Below are 18265 nucleotides of genomic sequence, written 5' to 3'. Positions count from 1 at the left end.
AACCATGGTTCTTGTCCAGTTTTGATTTAAAATGCATGGTTTGTTTATAAAATTTAAAAATTTTATTGTTTTCTCATACAGGGATTTTTTTGACATGTTTGTATATTTAGTAGGAAAACTTTTATTTAAAAAACTGATTGGGAAACTTTTTAATTTAAACCCTTTCCCCCTTTTTTGAGGAAAAACTTTCGTATTTTGTTTATTATTTTGGGTTAAAGGTTTTTAAGGGGTCGTTGGTTTATGGGTTATCAAAGGGGAAAATAGCTATTTTGGTGATCGTGAAAGCAGGGCCCCGCAATGGACCCAAAGGTTTTAGTCTTTTTGAGTGGGAAAATTTAAAAATTTTCAAACCAGAGGTATGGTATAAATTTTAAGGGGGTAGTCTTTTGGGGGTCCCCTTTTCCCGGAAATTTTTGCACTTTTTTTGTGTGATTATCTAGTTTATTAGATTATATCTAATGTCATTTGCCGTTTGAAACTTTTGTAGATAACTTAACAATCATAAGAGATGAAACAGGTTCTGTAACAAGATCCAGGAACACTTCTTAGGTTACTCACTACATGTTTAAAATGTTTTAATCTTGATGTAGTTCAAAGGCAAAACGGAATGTGTTGACTGTAGGGAGTATATTGAGAGCTGTCCTACTCACCATGTTTCGGCGACCTCGTCAATATCTATTATTCAAGTTTTTACGCTATTCAATATAAATTCTTTATTTCTTCAGGTACTTACTTCAAACTTTAAATATATGTTTCTGATCATCAACCACACCATATGTGACAAAAATTATCAGACTAACACCCCTTAGAATTTTCATTAAAAATGTTTTGGAGACATATTGTTTTTTGCCTTCGCGTCTGTCTGTCCGTCTGTCCGGTTGTCTGTCCGGTTGTCCGTCTGCATTTAGCTTGTCCGGCCTTCACAGGTCAAATTTTTATACAGGAGTAATTTATAACATCCCTAGTTGTGCTCATCACGGGCACATTCCGTTTAACTGAATAAAATGGCCACCAGAGCTAAAAATGAAAAATATTGTCCGGCCCTCACAGGTCATACTACTGGTGGGATTTCAACCAAACTTTACAGGAGAGATCAGTACCATCCTTATTTGTGTGCATCACCGGCACAAATCGCTTCATTGCACACCCACCAGAGCTAAAAATAGAAAAATTTTGCCCTGTCTTCACAGGTAAAACTACTGGTGGGATTTCAACCAAAGTTTACAGGGGCGATTACTACCAGCCCTTGTTGTGCACATTACAGGCATGTTCCGCTTCGCTGCACAAAATGGGCACCAGAGCTGAATATTAAAAAATCCTGTCCGGCCTTTACAGGACAAACTATTGGTGGGATTCAACTAAACTTTGCGGGAGTAATCAGTACCATCCTTAGTTTTGCTAATCATTGGCACGTTCTGCTTCGCTGCACAAAATGGCCGCCAGAGCTTAACACAAAAGAAATCTTGTACTGTCTTCACAGGTCAAACTACTGGTTGGGTTTCAACCAAACTTTACAGGAGTGATCATTACCATCCAAAGTTGTGCACATCGCTGGTATGTTTTGCTTTGCTGCACAAAATGGCCACCACAGCTTAAAATAGAAATATATTGTCCGGCTCTCACAGGTAAAAATACTGGTGAGATTTTAACTTTACAGGAGTGATCAGAACTATCCTTTTTGTGTATTTCCCTACAAATAATGACCACCAGAGATATGAATTGAAAAGTATTGTCCGGCTTTCACAGATAGAACTGCTGGTTAGATTTATATGAAATTTCACAAGAGTGAACTGTACCATCCCTAGATGTGCATATCCCGGCATGTTATGCTTCGCTGCACTTAATGACCGCCAGAGCTATAAATAGAAAGATCTTTCCAGCTTTCACATGTCAAGCTGCTGGTAGGATTTCAATAAAGTTTTACATTAGTGATCAGTACAATCCATGGTTGTTTAAATGCTGCATTAAATGTTTGCAAGAGCTATTAAATGTATAAATCCTGTCAGGCAAATACAGGTCAAACTACTGGAGGGATTTCTACCAAACATTTACAGGAGCTCACTACCATCCCTACTTGTGCATATCACGACATGTTCTGCTTTGCTGCACAAAATGGCCGTCAGTACTAAATAGCAAACTCTTTTTGCGGCTTTCACAGGTCAAGCTTCTTGTGGGATTTCAATGATGCTTCACATGAGTGGCCGTTCATAGTTTTAGGGGACATATGTTTTTGTGACATAAACTCTTCTAGTTTCTTAATGTATCAATTTCAACTTTATATAAGGGTTTAAAATCCAGAGTCAATATTTCCAGAATTATCACCTCCTTAAACTTTGAATCTTTCTTAATCATTCTTTAACTTTCTTATTTCTCCATGGATTTACTTCAAATTTAAAATAGACATTCATTATCAACAACTACTTCATATGCGATAAGATTTATACGACATTGGTTTCCATGATCAATTTTCATTTTGAACTTGAAGTTTACTTGAATTTTTCTTTGTATTTCTTCTTTGTTACTATAAAAGGTATATTTGAAAACATTTTATCACTTTTGTCTTTGTGATTAAAAATGGTATCTTTAAACATTTGATAATTGTGCTTTGTTAGACTCACATCATGTATAACAATGTTCACAAGTGTAGCATCTCTATTTCAAGAGTTATTTCCACTCAGTTTAAGAATTTCTCTTTTAAAACTGTTATATTCTGGTAACAACCATGGATGTTTAAAATTGTGTCCGTTCTGTCCGTTTCTTAAAACTGTTTCCTGAGATAACATTTAAAGACATTGGAACTTTTCCAACAAATTTACTTAAAATAGAGACAGTTATACATATTCAACATGAGAAAATTGGACCTTTTGTTCATCTGTTCTATAAACATAATTAGGGAATCTTAACACATTACTATGATACAGACAAACTAAGAACTCAATTTATTTAGTTTCATTCATTCATTCCTTCATTCCTTCCTTCATTCATTCATTCATTCATTCATTCATTCATTCATTCATTCATTCATTCGTTCATTCAATGTAATAATTCAATGTTATAATTCAATGACAGAATGACCAGTCAGAATGTTGGTGGAGTTGTATCAGGTAGGGGACTTATGGATTGCTTGCAATACTATGGTAATTGCTTGTTTTTCTTGAACATTTGTTTAAACCGTTATTTGTATGCTTTTTGAATTTTGTTAAAAATTTATTGTATTTTTTTTTATGTTTTTGAAAAACTTAATTCAAACTTGGAGAAAGCACATTTCAATAAATTTTGGGAAACACTATTGAACCTGAAATCTGTTTTATGTGCTTTATTGAATTTCGATATCATTTGAGCTGTTATTGAATTGTTTGATATCATTTGACCATTTTACTTTTGTTTTGTTGACATACAGACTTGAAAGAAGACTAGGGGTGTACTTTTTAATGCTGAATCGAATTTTGATATCAGCCGACCTACTTTTGATATTTTTGATATCTCTTGACCTACTTTTTTGACGTACAGACTTGAAATTTGAATTATTGGTGTAAATTTTGACGCCGAATGAATTAATATCAGCTGACCTACTTTTGATATTATTGATACCATTTGACCTGCTTTCTTGCTTTTTGAAGTACAGACATGGAACATTGACCAAGTGTGTAATTCTTGATGTTTGTATTGAATTTTGGTATCATCTGATGTACTTTTGATATTTTTGTTATCATATGACCTACTTTCTTGTTTTATGACGAACAGTTATATTACCATTTAGAATGTATATAAAAGCTTTAAAAAATTTGCTGTCCAAAATGGTTAAATTCAAGCACCTATACCTAACATATTTTGCATGTGACATTTGCGTGTATTCATTTACAATAAATATTTGAAAAATTGTCCCATCAAAAATTACCCTGCTCAAGTGGTCATTTATTCTACATAATCTAATATAAACACACAAGTTTGCAATATAGATATTTTAACAAAGCTTTTTCCAAAATAATAGGACAAGATATTTCAATATACATTTGTATATAGAGAACAATGAAATAATGGGTCAGGTAAGTGATCTTAGGCCATCTTGGCCCTCTTGTTTATTATAAAGAAATAATCAAAATAGTAAGTGTTTTGAAACTATAAACCTAAAGGGAGAGTTGAATTTGAGCTGGACTTGCCTTTCGACAAATTTCATTCTAACATTGTAAAACAATTGTTTCCGGTGAGCATTTCAGTGCCATCATAACCCTCTTGTTTATGTATCACTATGAACGTTTTCCAAGTGGACAATTTCATCATATGGCCTTTGTATTTTAACATTATAATTAAATACGGCTGCATATATCCTTGACCTCAAATTCGCTTGACACTACTGCATTATCTCAAAGTTTAATTGTATAGAAACAAAAACTAACTACATACATATGTTTCCACAATTTCGTGTTTCATAATATAGTGGCATAGCATTTTTTTCACAAATGCAGTTTTGTTGAAACAGCCAATCATCAAATTTAGAGATAAGAAGATAAAAACTTAAAGTATGTCAGCCAAAACAAATGGCCCTGACCAGACTCAAGTCGGCTAAGGCTTACCATTTTCCAGCAGGGTAAAAATTTGTTGGTGCAAATTCTTGGACTGGCTCTTTTCTAATAAATCGGAACTGTTAAGTCCTGCAAAATTGTTTAAGATAAGAAATCTTGCAATTTTATTTCATAAAGGAATGGGCTCAATTAAAAATTTCACCATGACAACCCTTCAGGAACTCTGGTTCAGTTTTACTCAAATACAAAGGAAGATATAGTATATTACAATAACACAAATATGATTTCAACAGGAGATTTAAATAACTTCATGATCCTAGAAAAGACTCAAAAATATATATTGATGTCAATATATACTTATGCCAGAGAAAAGGTTTTAAAACTTTGCGCTATATTTAATTATATTGATTATCTGGCGTAAATATCATATTGAGACTGACAAGACAATAAACGTGGTATACTCAAAATCCTGAGCATCTTAGCAAACATTATTAGACTTGATCTCTTTTTTATTTTCAAAAAACATTTTTTCAAGCGTATATGATTTTAGAGTAAGTTCTGAATTCAGAAGTGACAATTCTTTTGCCATTCTTAATAGGAAACACACATAGCAAAAGGAACTTTTCTGAAAATTTATTTACTCTTTATTGAAAGATAGAAACAATTTTGAACAAATCAAAACAGTTTTGAATTAAACGAAACATGCTGGAGAAAAACCTAAAGATTATCACCTACACTGAAATAAAATTCAGTATAAAAATGATTTTTGTCTATGAAAAATACTTATGGAAATTTGCGCCAAATCAATTACATAATCCACCCTTGTAAAAAAACTTAGTTACAAAAAAGAAAACATAACGTCTGGGAAATTTGAATAAACTAAAGGAAATTGAACAAAAATATGGATTAATACCGCAGTGCTAAATAGAATAAGAGAAATGAGATTTGAAGATCTTAAAATGAGTACAAAAGCATTATTGATCAATAAGGGAGAAATCCCTTTTCGATATGTTTGTTCCCTGAAAATCAAAATCATATCAGACCTCTCACATCCCAACGGGCGCTATATGGAACATAAAAATAGACAACATAGGTCAAATCTATATCTTAAAGAACACCAGTATGCAACATTTAAACAAAGTTTACCGTACGGAAATCGAGTTATGGCCATTTTTCTGAACTTAAACTAGGATGTAAGAAGGGCCATTTTTTCTTTAAATAATCTGCAATATCATCCTTATGAAAATTGTTTCCCATTAATATTTGGTAAGAAAAAAATAGTAATATTCAGGTAACAATATATATAGCAATACATATAAGCAAAAATATTTTTTCTTCTCAAAATTTATGAAATATTTATAGAATTGTTACCATACCCAACCCATTTTAACACGTGTTTGACCATTTTCATACTTATACAGCCTTATTAAAAAAAAACCCTTAAATTTACCAAAATGAGCGCATGTTTTCAAAGTTTACCTAGATTTTCTCAAAAGTATTTGGAATGATTTTGTTAAATATTAAATTCTTTTACCATGTAGTTTAATTTGATTACACTTTAAAAATATATGGTACCATAATTCTATTAGATTTAGCATTATTAATTTTTTTATACGCCCGAAAGAATTTCCATCTGTCCGTCTGTCTGTCCGTCCGTTTGCAGGTTTTCTTTCGGACCTGTTGCTTTGCCTTAGCAATAATAAAGCAACCATTAATAATTTTACACAGTCATGCACTATTTCCGATACAAATATGAACATTGTGATATCAGTTTAGGATTTAGATTTTATATCTGCTTTCATTGATTGTTTACAATATTACTTGTTCATTTTCATAGAGATTTATATTTAGGTGAGTGATTTTGGGTCCATCATAGCCCTCTTGTCTTAAAAATGACCTATTTGTTAAAGAATTTTAAGAACCTTAATTTTCATTGAAAAAAAAAGAAACAACAGAAATATGCATGCTATTATGTATTGTGCTCAACAATATATAGAAAAACAAAATGCAGAATTAAAACAAGAATTCTTTGACGTATGTATAAGTTGTATGCGCTTGAAAATGCCAAGTTTAAAGAAATTCTACCGAACAGTTTTAATTTTTCTTATATGTTTATATAATAGCTGCCAAAAAGTCCTTAACCGTTCTATATTCAAATATATTGTATGATTTCTACTTTCAGATATATGTAACGTTGGTTACTATGGAGATGATTGTGACAAAACATGTCCTAGTAATTGTGAAAATGCTGGATGTATGCAAGCAAATGGAACATGTATTGGGAATTGTAAAGAGGGTTTTTATGGCAGCATGTGTGACCTAAAATGCAGTAGTAGGATCAAAAATTGTATACATTGTGAAGTTACAGATGGTAAATGTTTGATTTGTGAAAATGGACTTTTCGGAGAGGATTGCAGGTTTACATGTCCAGAACAATGTGAAACATGTGAAAGTAAAGATGTGTGTATGACTTGTAAAAAAGGATACTTTTTGCTGGGTAATAATTGTGCAAAATGTTTAAACAATTGTAAAGCTTGCAGACATTATAGCGAATGTTCTGAATGTGTACAGGGTCGTTATGGGCCTACATGTGGTTACACGTGCCCTAAACAGTGCCTAGAATGTAAATCAGCAGACGAGTGCACAAAGTGTAAAGTTGGCTATGAGAGTACATCAAGAAAATGTCAGTGTAGTCACAACTGTTACAGAGAGGGAGATTTAGACTCTTGGTGTAGTGTTGATGGAAATTGTTCTAAAGGTTGCATTGATGGAAAGACAGGAGTACACTGTCAAACTGATTGTGATGATGAAAAGCGTTGTTTGAGATGCCAACAATTCAGCAAAAGTTGTGAACAATGTGTAATTGGATACTATGGTAAGGAACACTTCTGTGGCAAAATGTGTGGCAACTGTTTGAAAGAATCATCTGGAGATATTAAATGTGACATAGAAGATGGAAACTGCCCAGGGGCTTGTACCCTAGGGTTCTACAATGAACAATGTAAGTTACAATGTGCTAAAAATTGTGACAATACTAAAGGATGTGAGAAAATAACAGGTAAATGTGTGGCATGTAAAATTGGCTTCTTTGGAAAGAAGTGTGAGAATAGTTGCAGTAAAAATTGTTTTAATGGAGGCTGTGAGCAGCATGATGGGTATTGTAATGAAGGATGTATACCAGGCTGGTACAACAATACATGTGAGAGTACATGTAACAAAGGTTGCAAACATCAAATATGTGATAGAATGACAGCTGAATGTAGTCATGGTTGTGAAAATGGATATAAAGGCAAATATTGTGAAATGGGTGAGTCAGCCGTTTTGATTAATATTGTTTGCAGAAGAAAAATAAATATTTATTTTTTTATTCTGTAAACTATTTGAAACTGGCAGGATTGGTAGCTGGATTATATTTTTAGCTCACCTGTCACAAAGTTACAAGGTGTGCTTTTGTGATCACAATTCGCCGGGAGTCTTCCGGTCTCCATCCATAAACTTATACCTTTAACGACATCTCCTCATAAACCGCTAAGCTAATTTCATCTAAACTTAAAAGGAATGTTCCTTTTGTGGTCATCTTTGAAAATTGTTCAAAACATTTAATTCTAAGCGATATTCTTTTATAAAACCCAATAAGCTCGAGCTTAGATATTTGGCATGAAACATCATCAAGGAACGTTTACCAGGTTTGTTCAAATGATAGGTTTTAGAAAGAATATGCCCCGCCTCAGAGGTTCATTAATTTTCCTTATATGTATATAGTAAAAACGAAACAATACTTTTTTAATAAACCCAAAGACTAGATCTTAGATATTTAGCAAGAAATATTTTCTAGTGAGTGTCTACCAAGTTTGTTCAAGTATGAAAGACCCCGAATAGTGGATGAATGGAGACAAATGTATGTTCAAGTTAACTACTTAGATTCACCATTGCATCTGTTATTTATCATCTTATGATTAATCATTTAGAATATATCAATGGTTAATAAAGCTGTTGAAAAGAGATAAAATCTTTTCTTTTGTTATTGCTTTTTTATATGCCCGAAAGAATTTCGGCATATTATGTTATACCCCCTGGCGTCCGTCCGTCCGTCCGTCTGTCTATCCGTCCGTCCGTCTGTCCGTCCGTCCGTTAGCAATTTGGTTTCCGGAGCATAACTGAAGTTCCATTTGGCCCACAACATTCAAACTTCATAGGATGATTGTCCATATTGGGTAGAAGACCCCTCTTGATTTTGGGGTCACAAGGTCAAAGGTCAAGGTCACTATGACCTTAAAACTGAAAACAGTTTCCGGAGCATAACTTAAGGTCCATTTGGCCAACAGTGTTCAAACTTCATAGGATGATTGTCCATATTGGGTAAAAGATCCCTATTGATTTTTGGGTCACAAGGTCAAAGGTCAAGGTCACTATAACCTTAAAACTGAAAACAGTTACCGGAGCATAACTTAAGTTTCATTTGGCCGACAGTGTTTAAACTTCATAGGATGATTGTCCACATTGGGTAGAAGACCCCTATTGATTTTGGGGTCACAAGGTCAAAGGTCAAGGTCACTATTACTTTAAAACTGAAAATAGTTTCCGGAACGTCACTTAAATTCCCTTGGGCTTACAGTGTTCAAACTTCATAGGATGATTGTTCATATTGGGTAGGAGACCCCTATTGATTTTGGGGTCACAAGGTCAAAGGTCAAGGTCACTATTACTTTAAAACTGAAAACAGTTTCCAGAGCATAACTTAAGGTCTATTTGTCCCACAATATTCAAACTTCATAGGATGATTGTCCATATTGGGTAGAACAACCCTATTGATTTTGGGGTCACAATGTCAAAGGTCAAGGTCACTATTACTTTAAAACTGAAAAAAAGTTTCCAGAACATAACTCAATTTCTATTTGGCCCATAGTGTTTAAACTTCATAGGATGATTGTCCATATTGGATAGAACACCCCTATTGATTTTGGGGGACACGGTCAAAGTTCAAGGTAGCTATTACCTCAAAACTAAAAACAGTTTCCAGAGCATAACTGAAGTTCCATTTGGCCCACAATATTCAAACTTTATAGGAGGATTGCTATTTGAAGGAGGTAATACTTTATTTAATTTATGTAATGTCTTACAAAATCTTCATCCTTAGTAAAGAAAAAATTTTTTTCGGGCATATAATTCTCCGCCTAGCGGTGCTCTTGTTGACCTATGCAAAATGTGCATGTGCAAAATGCTAATCCCGTTTCTTTTGAAATATGGTATTGCAAAAAGGTCTTTTATTTGTTAACGCTTATAATGCTGTTGTTGTTGTAGCTCGTGCTCCAGTTTTTGCGAGCAGCAAATTAAAGTATAACTGTGATTGTCACTAATATTGTTATTTCTGGTGCTCTGGTGGTAATAAAGCAATATTAAATCTATCATATATTGTTCATGTCACTGATGTCTTGAAGCTAATGCTCTTGTGTTTAAGAAGTGGCAACAAATCAGTGGTTATTTTTTATGTCCCAGTTGTTGTTACAGCTGCTGCTAAAGTGGTTGTAGAAGCAACAACATATATGTGTATTATTGTTCATGTGGCAATTGCTGTTGTTATAGCTGATTCTCCGATGGTTGTAGAAACAGCAAAAGTGTGTGATATAATTGTTAACCCTTTAACTCATACATACGCAAAACAACGCCCTTTCATATTGTATATATAACCAGTTAGAGAAAAAGCGTATACAATATAAAATCAAATTCATTTTAAAGACCATCTCAAAATCATACACACATACTATATACATGTATAGTCATTTTATTCATATTGTAATAATTATTTAAGTCTGCAAAAGTAGAATGTGTCAGATAAACATATCCTCATTCTGAGATGCATACCTTTACACACAAATTTGACTGATTTTTATCTAGCATTGTTCTTTTTATCTAACATTGTTTGTTTTTTCAGACTGTCTGGATGGGTTTTTCGGATCTAACTGTACTAAGAAGTGCGGGTACTGTTTATCAAGTCAACCATGTGACAAGAAAACAGGCCAATGTACAGAAGGATGTGATAAAGGATATGCTGGCAGTGAATGTATCATAGGTAAAGTAAAGGAGTGAGACTGGAAACAGTGTTGGAGCACCAGACTAAATACAAGTATATAGAGGTCTAGGGGCTTGAATGATTGACACCTAAAATCTCACCTCACCTTTTACCTGCCGAAATGAAATTTAAGAGGTCTTATTCATCTCTTTACATCGATTTATTTAAGATTATGAAAATGTAAGAATCAGCGAAAAATCCAATATTTTTCTACTTTGTGATCATGATTTCTGCAAGTGTCTAGAAGTATTACTCTATCACTGAAGTGAGTTAAATCTTAGTTGTTTGCAGATCTGACATATCTGCACCACCAGTTAAGAGTCAGGCCAGCCTGTATATCTAAGCCGAAAAACCCGACTTGTTACCATAGACTGTTTAATTTTCGTATCTTTGAAACTGGTGTATACATTAACTTATAATTTATTGCTCGAAATTATTAGTAAGAATAATGCTTATAAAACCTATTCTACTGGGCTAACCCTTTCTCTGCCAGAACTGTATTTGTAATAACAGTATATTTGCCTAGAATTATATGAATTAAATGGAACAGATATGTGCTTTTTTCACTTATGTACATAAACTGGATAAAACAAACTTTTATGGAGGATAAAAATCAAATCAGTTTATTATTGTCCATGTGGCTAAGATAAAAGGATTTTTCAAACTCAAACCAGAAGTATGACAAAAATAGCATCAAAAACAATCCAAAAAATAAAGTTTATATCGTATCCCAATAACAGAAATACCCCACCCCACTTGTTAGCAAATAAATGGTTTTGACTTACTTTTTGTAGTAGGAAGATACCTATATTAGTTAATACTGAAATTTGAGTCTACAAAAACATTATCACAGCACCTTTTTTTCTTTGAATATAACTTAACATATCTGCTGGAATATTTCAAGATAAATACGGTACTACAATTTTTAATGTAAAGCAGTGTAGATAAGTTCCCAATCACGGCAAAAATTAAATGCTGAAGGCTGGCTTTTATTAAGATAGTTATGACAACCCCGCCCCTCAGACACACCATACGCCGCCTTAAGCTGAATATTTTATGTTGAAATTCAGATCATGTTCTCCTGTTCATAAAGAGGTAATCGTAGAACATTCAATATGGTAGTATTGTGCTCAAACTAAGCTTTAATGATCACAATTTGATCAATCGTCAATCAGTGCATCCGTACGTCGGCCGTCAACTTTTTATACAAAGGACTTCTTCTCCGAAGCCACAAGGCCAATTCGATGATTTTTTTTGGATGTTCATAGCATAAAGCTTTACTAAAATTGTTCGAATGGGTTTGCTACATTCAACATCTTGGTCTTTTCTGAAATTGAAAAGCCTATAGCTTAGATATTTTGTGTGTAGCGTCATCTCATAAAATTCTACAAAAATTAATCAAGTAAAATCCATGGGGTCAAAATTGCCTCATCCCAGGGGTTAATTTTCCTCAAATGTATGTAGTAAAATTTTTAAAAAATCTCTGTTAATTGACAAAGGCTAGAGGTTAGATATTTAGCATGAGACATAGTGTAGAAAACTTAAAAAATCTTCTCCTCTCACTGTGCAAGGCCTAGAGCTTAGAAATTTTGTGTGTAGCATCATCTAATGAAATTCTTCGAAAATTGTTCAAATTATAGCCCCGAGATAAAAGTTCGCATGGCCCCAAAGGGTCATTGATTTTCCTTATTTGCATATAGTAAAAACTTTAAAAATCATATCTGTAATGACAAAGGTTAGAGGTTAGATATTTTTCAAAATACAGTAGACCTCTATCAACAGTTTTCAAATTATAGCCCTGAGTTAAAAATTGACCTGGCCCAAAGGGGTCATTGATTTCGCTTAAGTAAAAATTTTTTAAAAATCTTGTCTGAATTAACAAAGGCTAGAGGTTAGTTATTTGGCATGAAACATTGTGAAGTGATACTCTTCTAAAATTGTTCAAATAAAAGCCCTTGGGTGAAATTGGCCCCGCCCTTGGGTTCATTGATTTTCATTTTGTACATATAGTAAAATCTTAAAAATCATCTTCTCTGAAAGTGCATGGCATACAACTTAGTTATATTGTGTGTAGCATCATCTCATGAAATTCTACAAAAAGTTCAAATTATAGTCTTGGGGTTAAAGCTGGCCTGGCCCCAGGGATCATTGATTTTCCTTGTATGTATATAGTTAAAACTTAAAAAATCTGTTTTGAAAAAGGATAGAGTTTAGATATTTGGCAATAAACATTTTTCAAATTATAGCCCTTGGGTCAAAATTTGACCCGCACTGGGGGTCTTTGATTTTTATTATGTCCATATAGTTAAAACATAAAAAATTGTCTTCTCAGGATTGACAAAGGCTAGAGTTAAGATATTTGGCAAGTGGAACTCTACCAAGATTGTAAAAATTATAGTTTTTGGGTCAGAAAGGGAATTCTGGTGATTTCTAGGTCACCTGGGGTCAAAAACTAGGTCACACGGCCCAAATATGGAATAACCTTGCTAACACTTTATAGGCTACAGTTTTGATCCAGATATTTTGGAAAGTGGTCGGGAAAGTTGTTTTGATGATTTCTAAGTCAGGTCCGAATATGGGACTATTGGGAGTATATTGAGAGCTGTTCTACTCATCAAGCTTTGGCAACCTCGTTAAGATTCCTGGGTCAAGTTTTTACGCTTTTTACTGTTCTTTATTTCTAAAAGTATTAACTTCAAAATTCAAATATATGTTTCTGATCATCAACCACATCATATGTGACAAGGTTTACAACTCTAGAACAAAGATTATCAGAATAACCACCCCGGCATTGAACTTAAATTTTCATTAGATTATTTCATAACTTCTTAATTTCTCTATGTTTCTATGTCAACATTGATACATCTTTATGTGTTTCTTAGTATCAATTTGTGAGAAGATCAATACTCTATTGACTATTGACTATTTCCAGAATAATGACCCCCTTAAACTGAGATGTTTTTATTAGAATTTATTAGTTTTTACTTAAAATTCTTCATTCCTTAAAGGATTTACTTCAAACTCCCACAATTTTAGCTCGACCGTTTTTTGAAAAAAGTAAAGTTATTGTAATAGGCATGTCGGTTTGGCTGTTGCGGTCCGCAAACTTGTATGTTAATAATAACTTTTTGAGTTCTTGGTGTAATGTCTTCATACTTGGCCACAACAACCTTTGGGAAAAAACGTCAAGTAGACTAGACTAACTTTGACCTTTATCCATAAATGACCTTGGCCTTCAAGATTAAATGTCTAGATTGTGCTTGTTTTCAATGATTTTTGCTATAAGTGACTATAACTTATATATATATATTATTTTTGAATGTATTGTCTTCACACTTTAATATAATAATATCTAAGGATAGACCGTTAAGTTGACTAGACAGACCTTGACCTTCACTCATAAATGACCTTGATCTTCAAAATCAAATGTCCAAATTTTGCTTGTTTCTTGCTTTTAGTAGCTATAACTTTGTTGTTTTTTACATGGGTTATCTTCAAACTTGAACTTAATAATCTTTAAGGATAGCCCTTTAAGGTAAACAGACAAACCTTGACCTTCACTCATAATTGACATTGACCTCGAATGTCAAATTAATGAATTTTTCATTTTTGGCTGAAACTGGTTGTAATTTTGTTATTATGGAATGGATTGACTTCATTTTATAACAGAACATTCGTTTGGGCAAGACCTTAGTATATTAAAATCATATTGACCTTGGTCTTAAAATGACCTTGACATTGGTCCCTTATTCAATTTCGACAAGACGTCCGTCTGTCTGCCTGTCTATGTGTCCGTCAGTCCTTCCGTCCATCAACAAAGCAGGATCCTGAAAATACGCAACAGTACTAAAAATGTTTTTATAAAACTTGCTATATAGATAGATGACAGTATGAAGATTATGTACGTCTTTTTCGTTTCTTCCTTTGTTAAAAGTTCTGGTTATACTAAAAATATGGCATATTTAACACATCAACTGGATCCACTTTTAACGCAAAAAGCGGTTGACATATTTTTTATGAAACTTATAATATGTGTAGATTGCAGTCTGGAGATTATACTTGCTTTTTAAAAGGGCGATGGTCGGTCTTCCGTCGTCATGCGTCAACAATCATCTTCTTCTCTATGAACAATCTGGAATACTAAACTACTTAATTGAAATATCGTCACCTAAGTTAAGTAAAAGGAAGCATTTTTGATATTCTGCTGTTAACATTTGACATTTGTGGACAAATTAATTTCGAACTGTGAGTTAACTTTAGGACATTTGTTAAATTCTTAAATTGATAGAAGACTACCTAAGAATGATACAGACACATTTTGGTGATACTAGTAATCCTTAAATTTGGTAGTAGAAGGAGGTGTCTAAATGTTTTTCTATTTTGAGCTCTGTTGACCCATAAAAGGAGCCAATTGAAAGGACATAAGCAAATGTAAGCGTGACTGTCACAAGGATGCTACAGACCAAATTTGAGGTAAATCTGCCCAGCAAATTCAGAACACATAATACTACAGAGTGGTGACAATAGAAATTTTAATGAAATACAGTATTTGTTTATCCTTTAATAAACATGTTTATAAAAAAAGAGGACTACGTCAATATATTTTGACTAATAAGACTAAAATCTGGGGTAGGTGAACCAGTTCTAGACCAGAATCTAAGGTTTCATTGTCCTATTTATGCCTTTCTTAAGTTTTTAAAACCTTGTGTTAAGTCTTTCAAGCGTCTTGTATGGCTGTATGACAAAAGTGACTATAATTTACTTAGAGATAAAATTTCTGCTACAGATTTGGGATCAATTTAAGCCGATAACGATTATCAACAACTACGCTTCCTCATTACAAACAATATACTTAAACTTGCAAAGCAGTGTATTCCAACACGAAACATTAATGTAAAACCAAATGATAAACCATGGATATTCGTCACAAATTTTAAAAAGAATATTACTAAACGCAAAAAAATATTACCATAGAGCCAAATTTTAACACAAAATCCTCTTCACTGGCATAAATTTAAAAACTTTAAGAAAATGAGGTTCGTATCTCTGATTCGCACTGCAAAAAAAAAAACTATTTTCAAAAAATTGGCCGATTTCACTAAAAATCATTTTAAACTTCTAACATCAAAAGACTGGTGGAAACTTTTCCTTAAAGATTTCATCTCTCGACTATCCCGCCCCTACTCAATCCTGCTACATTGTGAATTTGTTTTTGATTCATTTTCAAAAGCAAATATTCTGAATGAATTCTTTTCTGCACAAGCTTCAATTAACAACAAAAACACTGAATTTTTCCTTTAGGAAACCTATGCAATCTCCAAGAAATTAAACTAGAAATGTGTTTTGCATATCCCCTCAAGATGTTAGAAGGACCGCCCTAAAGATTCTTTAAAAACAAACAAATGCCTTCAGGAAACCAGATGAAATAAATAACAGAAATACTACGAGAAACTGCATTCTGTTCTTGATTTTACCCTCTTTGTTCTCTTATTCAATCAATCGTTTCTCAATCAATACGGTACTCCTAAATGTTATGTTGCAGTCTTTAAGGGAAATGTGACCCCTCAATTACCAACAACTATCCGACCAATATCTTTACTTTATTGTATAGAAAAGGTTTACTTGAGCGTATTATATTTAAAATATGTTTTTTAACTTTTTTTCGTTTGATTAACAAATTTTCTTTTTTCTGTACAGTTCTGGCTTTTACACCAGGAGACTCAACATGTTAAATCAAGCCTTACTTATGTTGACCCCCTCATTACGAACAAACTATCGACCAATATCTTTTACTTTATTTTATAGAAAAGGGTACTTGAGCGTATTATATTTAAATATGTTTTTAACTTTTTTTCGTTGATAACAAATTTCTTTCTTTCTGTACAAGTCTGGCTTTACCCAGGATACTCAACAGTTTAATCAGCTTACTTATTTATTACAATACCTATTGTAAGGCTCTCGATTACGGATTATAAGTAAGAACAGTATTCTTTGATATAAGTTAAAGCTTTTCGAACAAGGTATGGCATTGATGGTCTTCTCTATAAATTTAAAAAATGCTGGATTAAATGGAAAAATTGCTTATATGGTTCTTGATTATCTTTTCAAACAGGACGTCAATGTGTCGTTCTTCCTGGAAGCCTCATTCAACTAGTCAACTTGTAAATGCGGAGTTTCTCAAAGGATCTATTCTTTGGCCTCTGTTGTTTTCCTAGATACATTAATGATACTGTTGACATTTAAACTCAAGATACACCTCTTTGTCGATAATACTAGTTTGACATAAACTTTGTTGACTTATCCCCAATAGCTGCCACGTCAACTCTTTCAATCTGATATCAACAAAATTTTCAGGGGCCACTTTTAACTTGTATCTCTTTCAGGAAACTTCAAAGAGAGGTACTTTGGGGAATCCCTCGAAAGCCTGTAGACAGAATTCACAAACTTATTTTTGTTTTAAAAATTAGAAAAAAACGGTTCTCACACCAGATTATTTATTTTCGTCCTTTAGTTTTCCACCATCAGTTGGAGAGAAACGTCTAGGTACAAAATTTACAAAATGCTTTCTGACATGTTTAAACAATACGTACAAGAAATTCTCTTTACCCATAATGGCATTTCTTGCCATTTTACTTTGAGAGATTGGAACTTATTATCAACAGAGGTACAACACTCAATATCTTTGTCCTCTTTTTTAAAACACAACTTAAAGGTAATTCGAAAAAAATATTCCCCCACTCACCAAATTTGTCCCCAATTGTGGACTCCTGGGAAAGTAACCAACACTTTCTTCTAAATTGAGTGTTCACTTCTATAATCATATTCGCGAGAGTTTTTGAATTGCTGTTTCTTAACAACTGTACTATAACACTTCCTATACCATACTAAAACGGAGACCAGAAATCTTTGCCATGACATTCATTCTAAAAATTGTTTCAAGCAGTTCTTGTATATATATGTGAAAAGTAACAGATTTTCATGAAGGCTAAGATTCACAAAAAAAATTTTGCCAAAATTGGACCTATCCGAATGAATCTTCTTTAAATTATTCTTTCTTAATTTTTTTTTCAATTTTTATTGCCTTTAAAAAAGCATCTATTGAAAAATAAGCTAAACTCTTCGATATTTTTTTTCCGTTTTCAAATATGTTAAAAACTAACTTTCATTTGTTTCAAACAATATTTGCAAACACTGCATAATTTAAACTTGCATTGTACAAATATGGTAGGGAGAAGACCTTAAAATAAGCCCTTTGTAGCTTTCGGCTCTAATCCTTTTTCATTCGTGTATCTAATTATTGTAAATTGATTAACAACATGATGTACATGTATCATTGTTTGAAAGAAACTATGTTTTAACTAAAATAAAGCATATAATTTTTTTTACATAACACCTAATCTCCTAAAGAAAGAGATTTATGAAATAAAGGCAAATAACATAGTAAGTTATACACGCGATAAAGTATCAGGTATAATGTTATCGTTTCCCCTAGCATATCTTATGTCAAGATCATACTCTTTTAACATTTAAATTCTCCTAAACAATCTCTAATTCTTATTTTTGAGTTTAAGCAAAAACTTGAGGGGATTGTGGTCACTGAAAACAACAACGGGTTTCTTTGAAAACGATACGTTAACTTAAATAGGTTGAATCGCAAGTATGAGAGCTAAAC

The 18265-nt window shown here is 32.9% G+C and overlaps 1 protein-coding gene across 1 annotated transcript in view; it reads left to right on the top strand.

Moving 5' to 3' along the window:
- The first annotated feature begins 3070 nt into the window (after positions 1–3070).
- LOC132758589 (multiple epidermal growth factor-like domains protein 10) overlaps positions 3071–18265 on the top strand; it is a 42272-nt gene continuing 27077 nt past the window's right edge. The window contains exons 1-3 of the mRNA XM_060750276.1: positions 3071–3104; positions 6706–7830; positions 10456–10593. Coding sequence (XP_060606259.1) covers positions 3071–3104; positions 6706–7830; positions 10456–10593 — 1297 coding nt within the window. The remainder of the gene's footprint in view (positions 3105–6705; positions 7831–10455; positions 10594–18265) is intronic.

Source organism: Ruditapes philippinarum, unplaced genomic scaffold, assembly GCF_026571515.1.
Source record: "Ruditapes philippinarum isolate M1 unplaced genomic scaffold, ASM2657151v2 ctg3306_1_1_1_1, whole genome shotgun sequence".
Lineage (NCBI taxonomy): Eukaryota > Metazoa > Mollusca > Bivalvia > Venerida > Veneridae > Ruditapes > Ruditapes philippinarum.
Note: the sequence above shows the minus strand (reverse complement) of the source record. Positions and strands in the feature narration are given on the sequence as shown.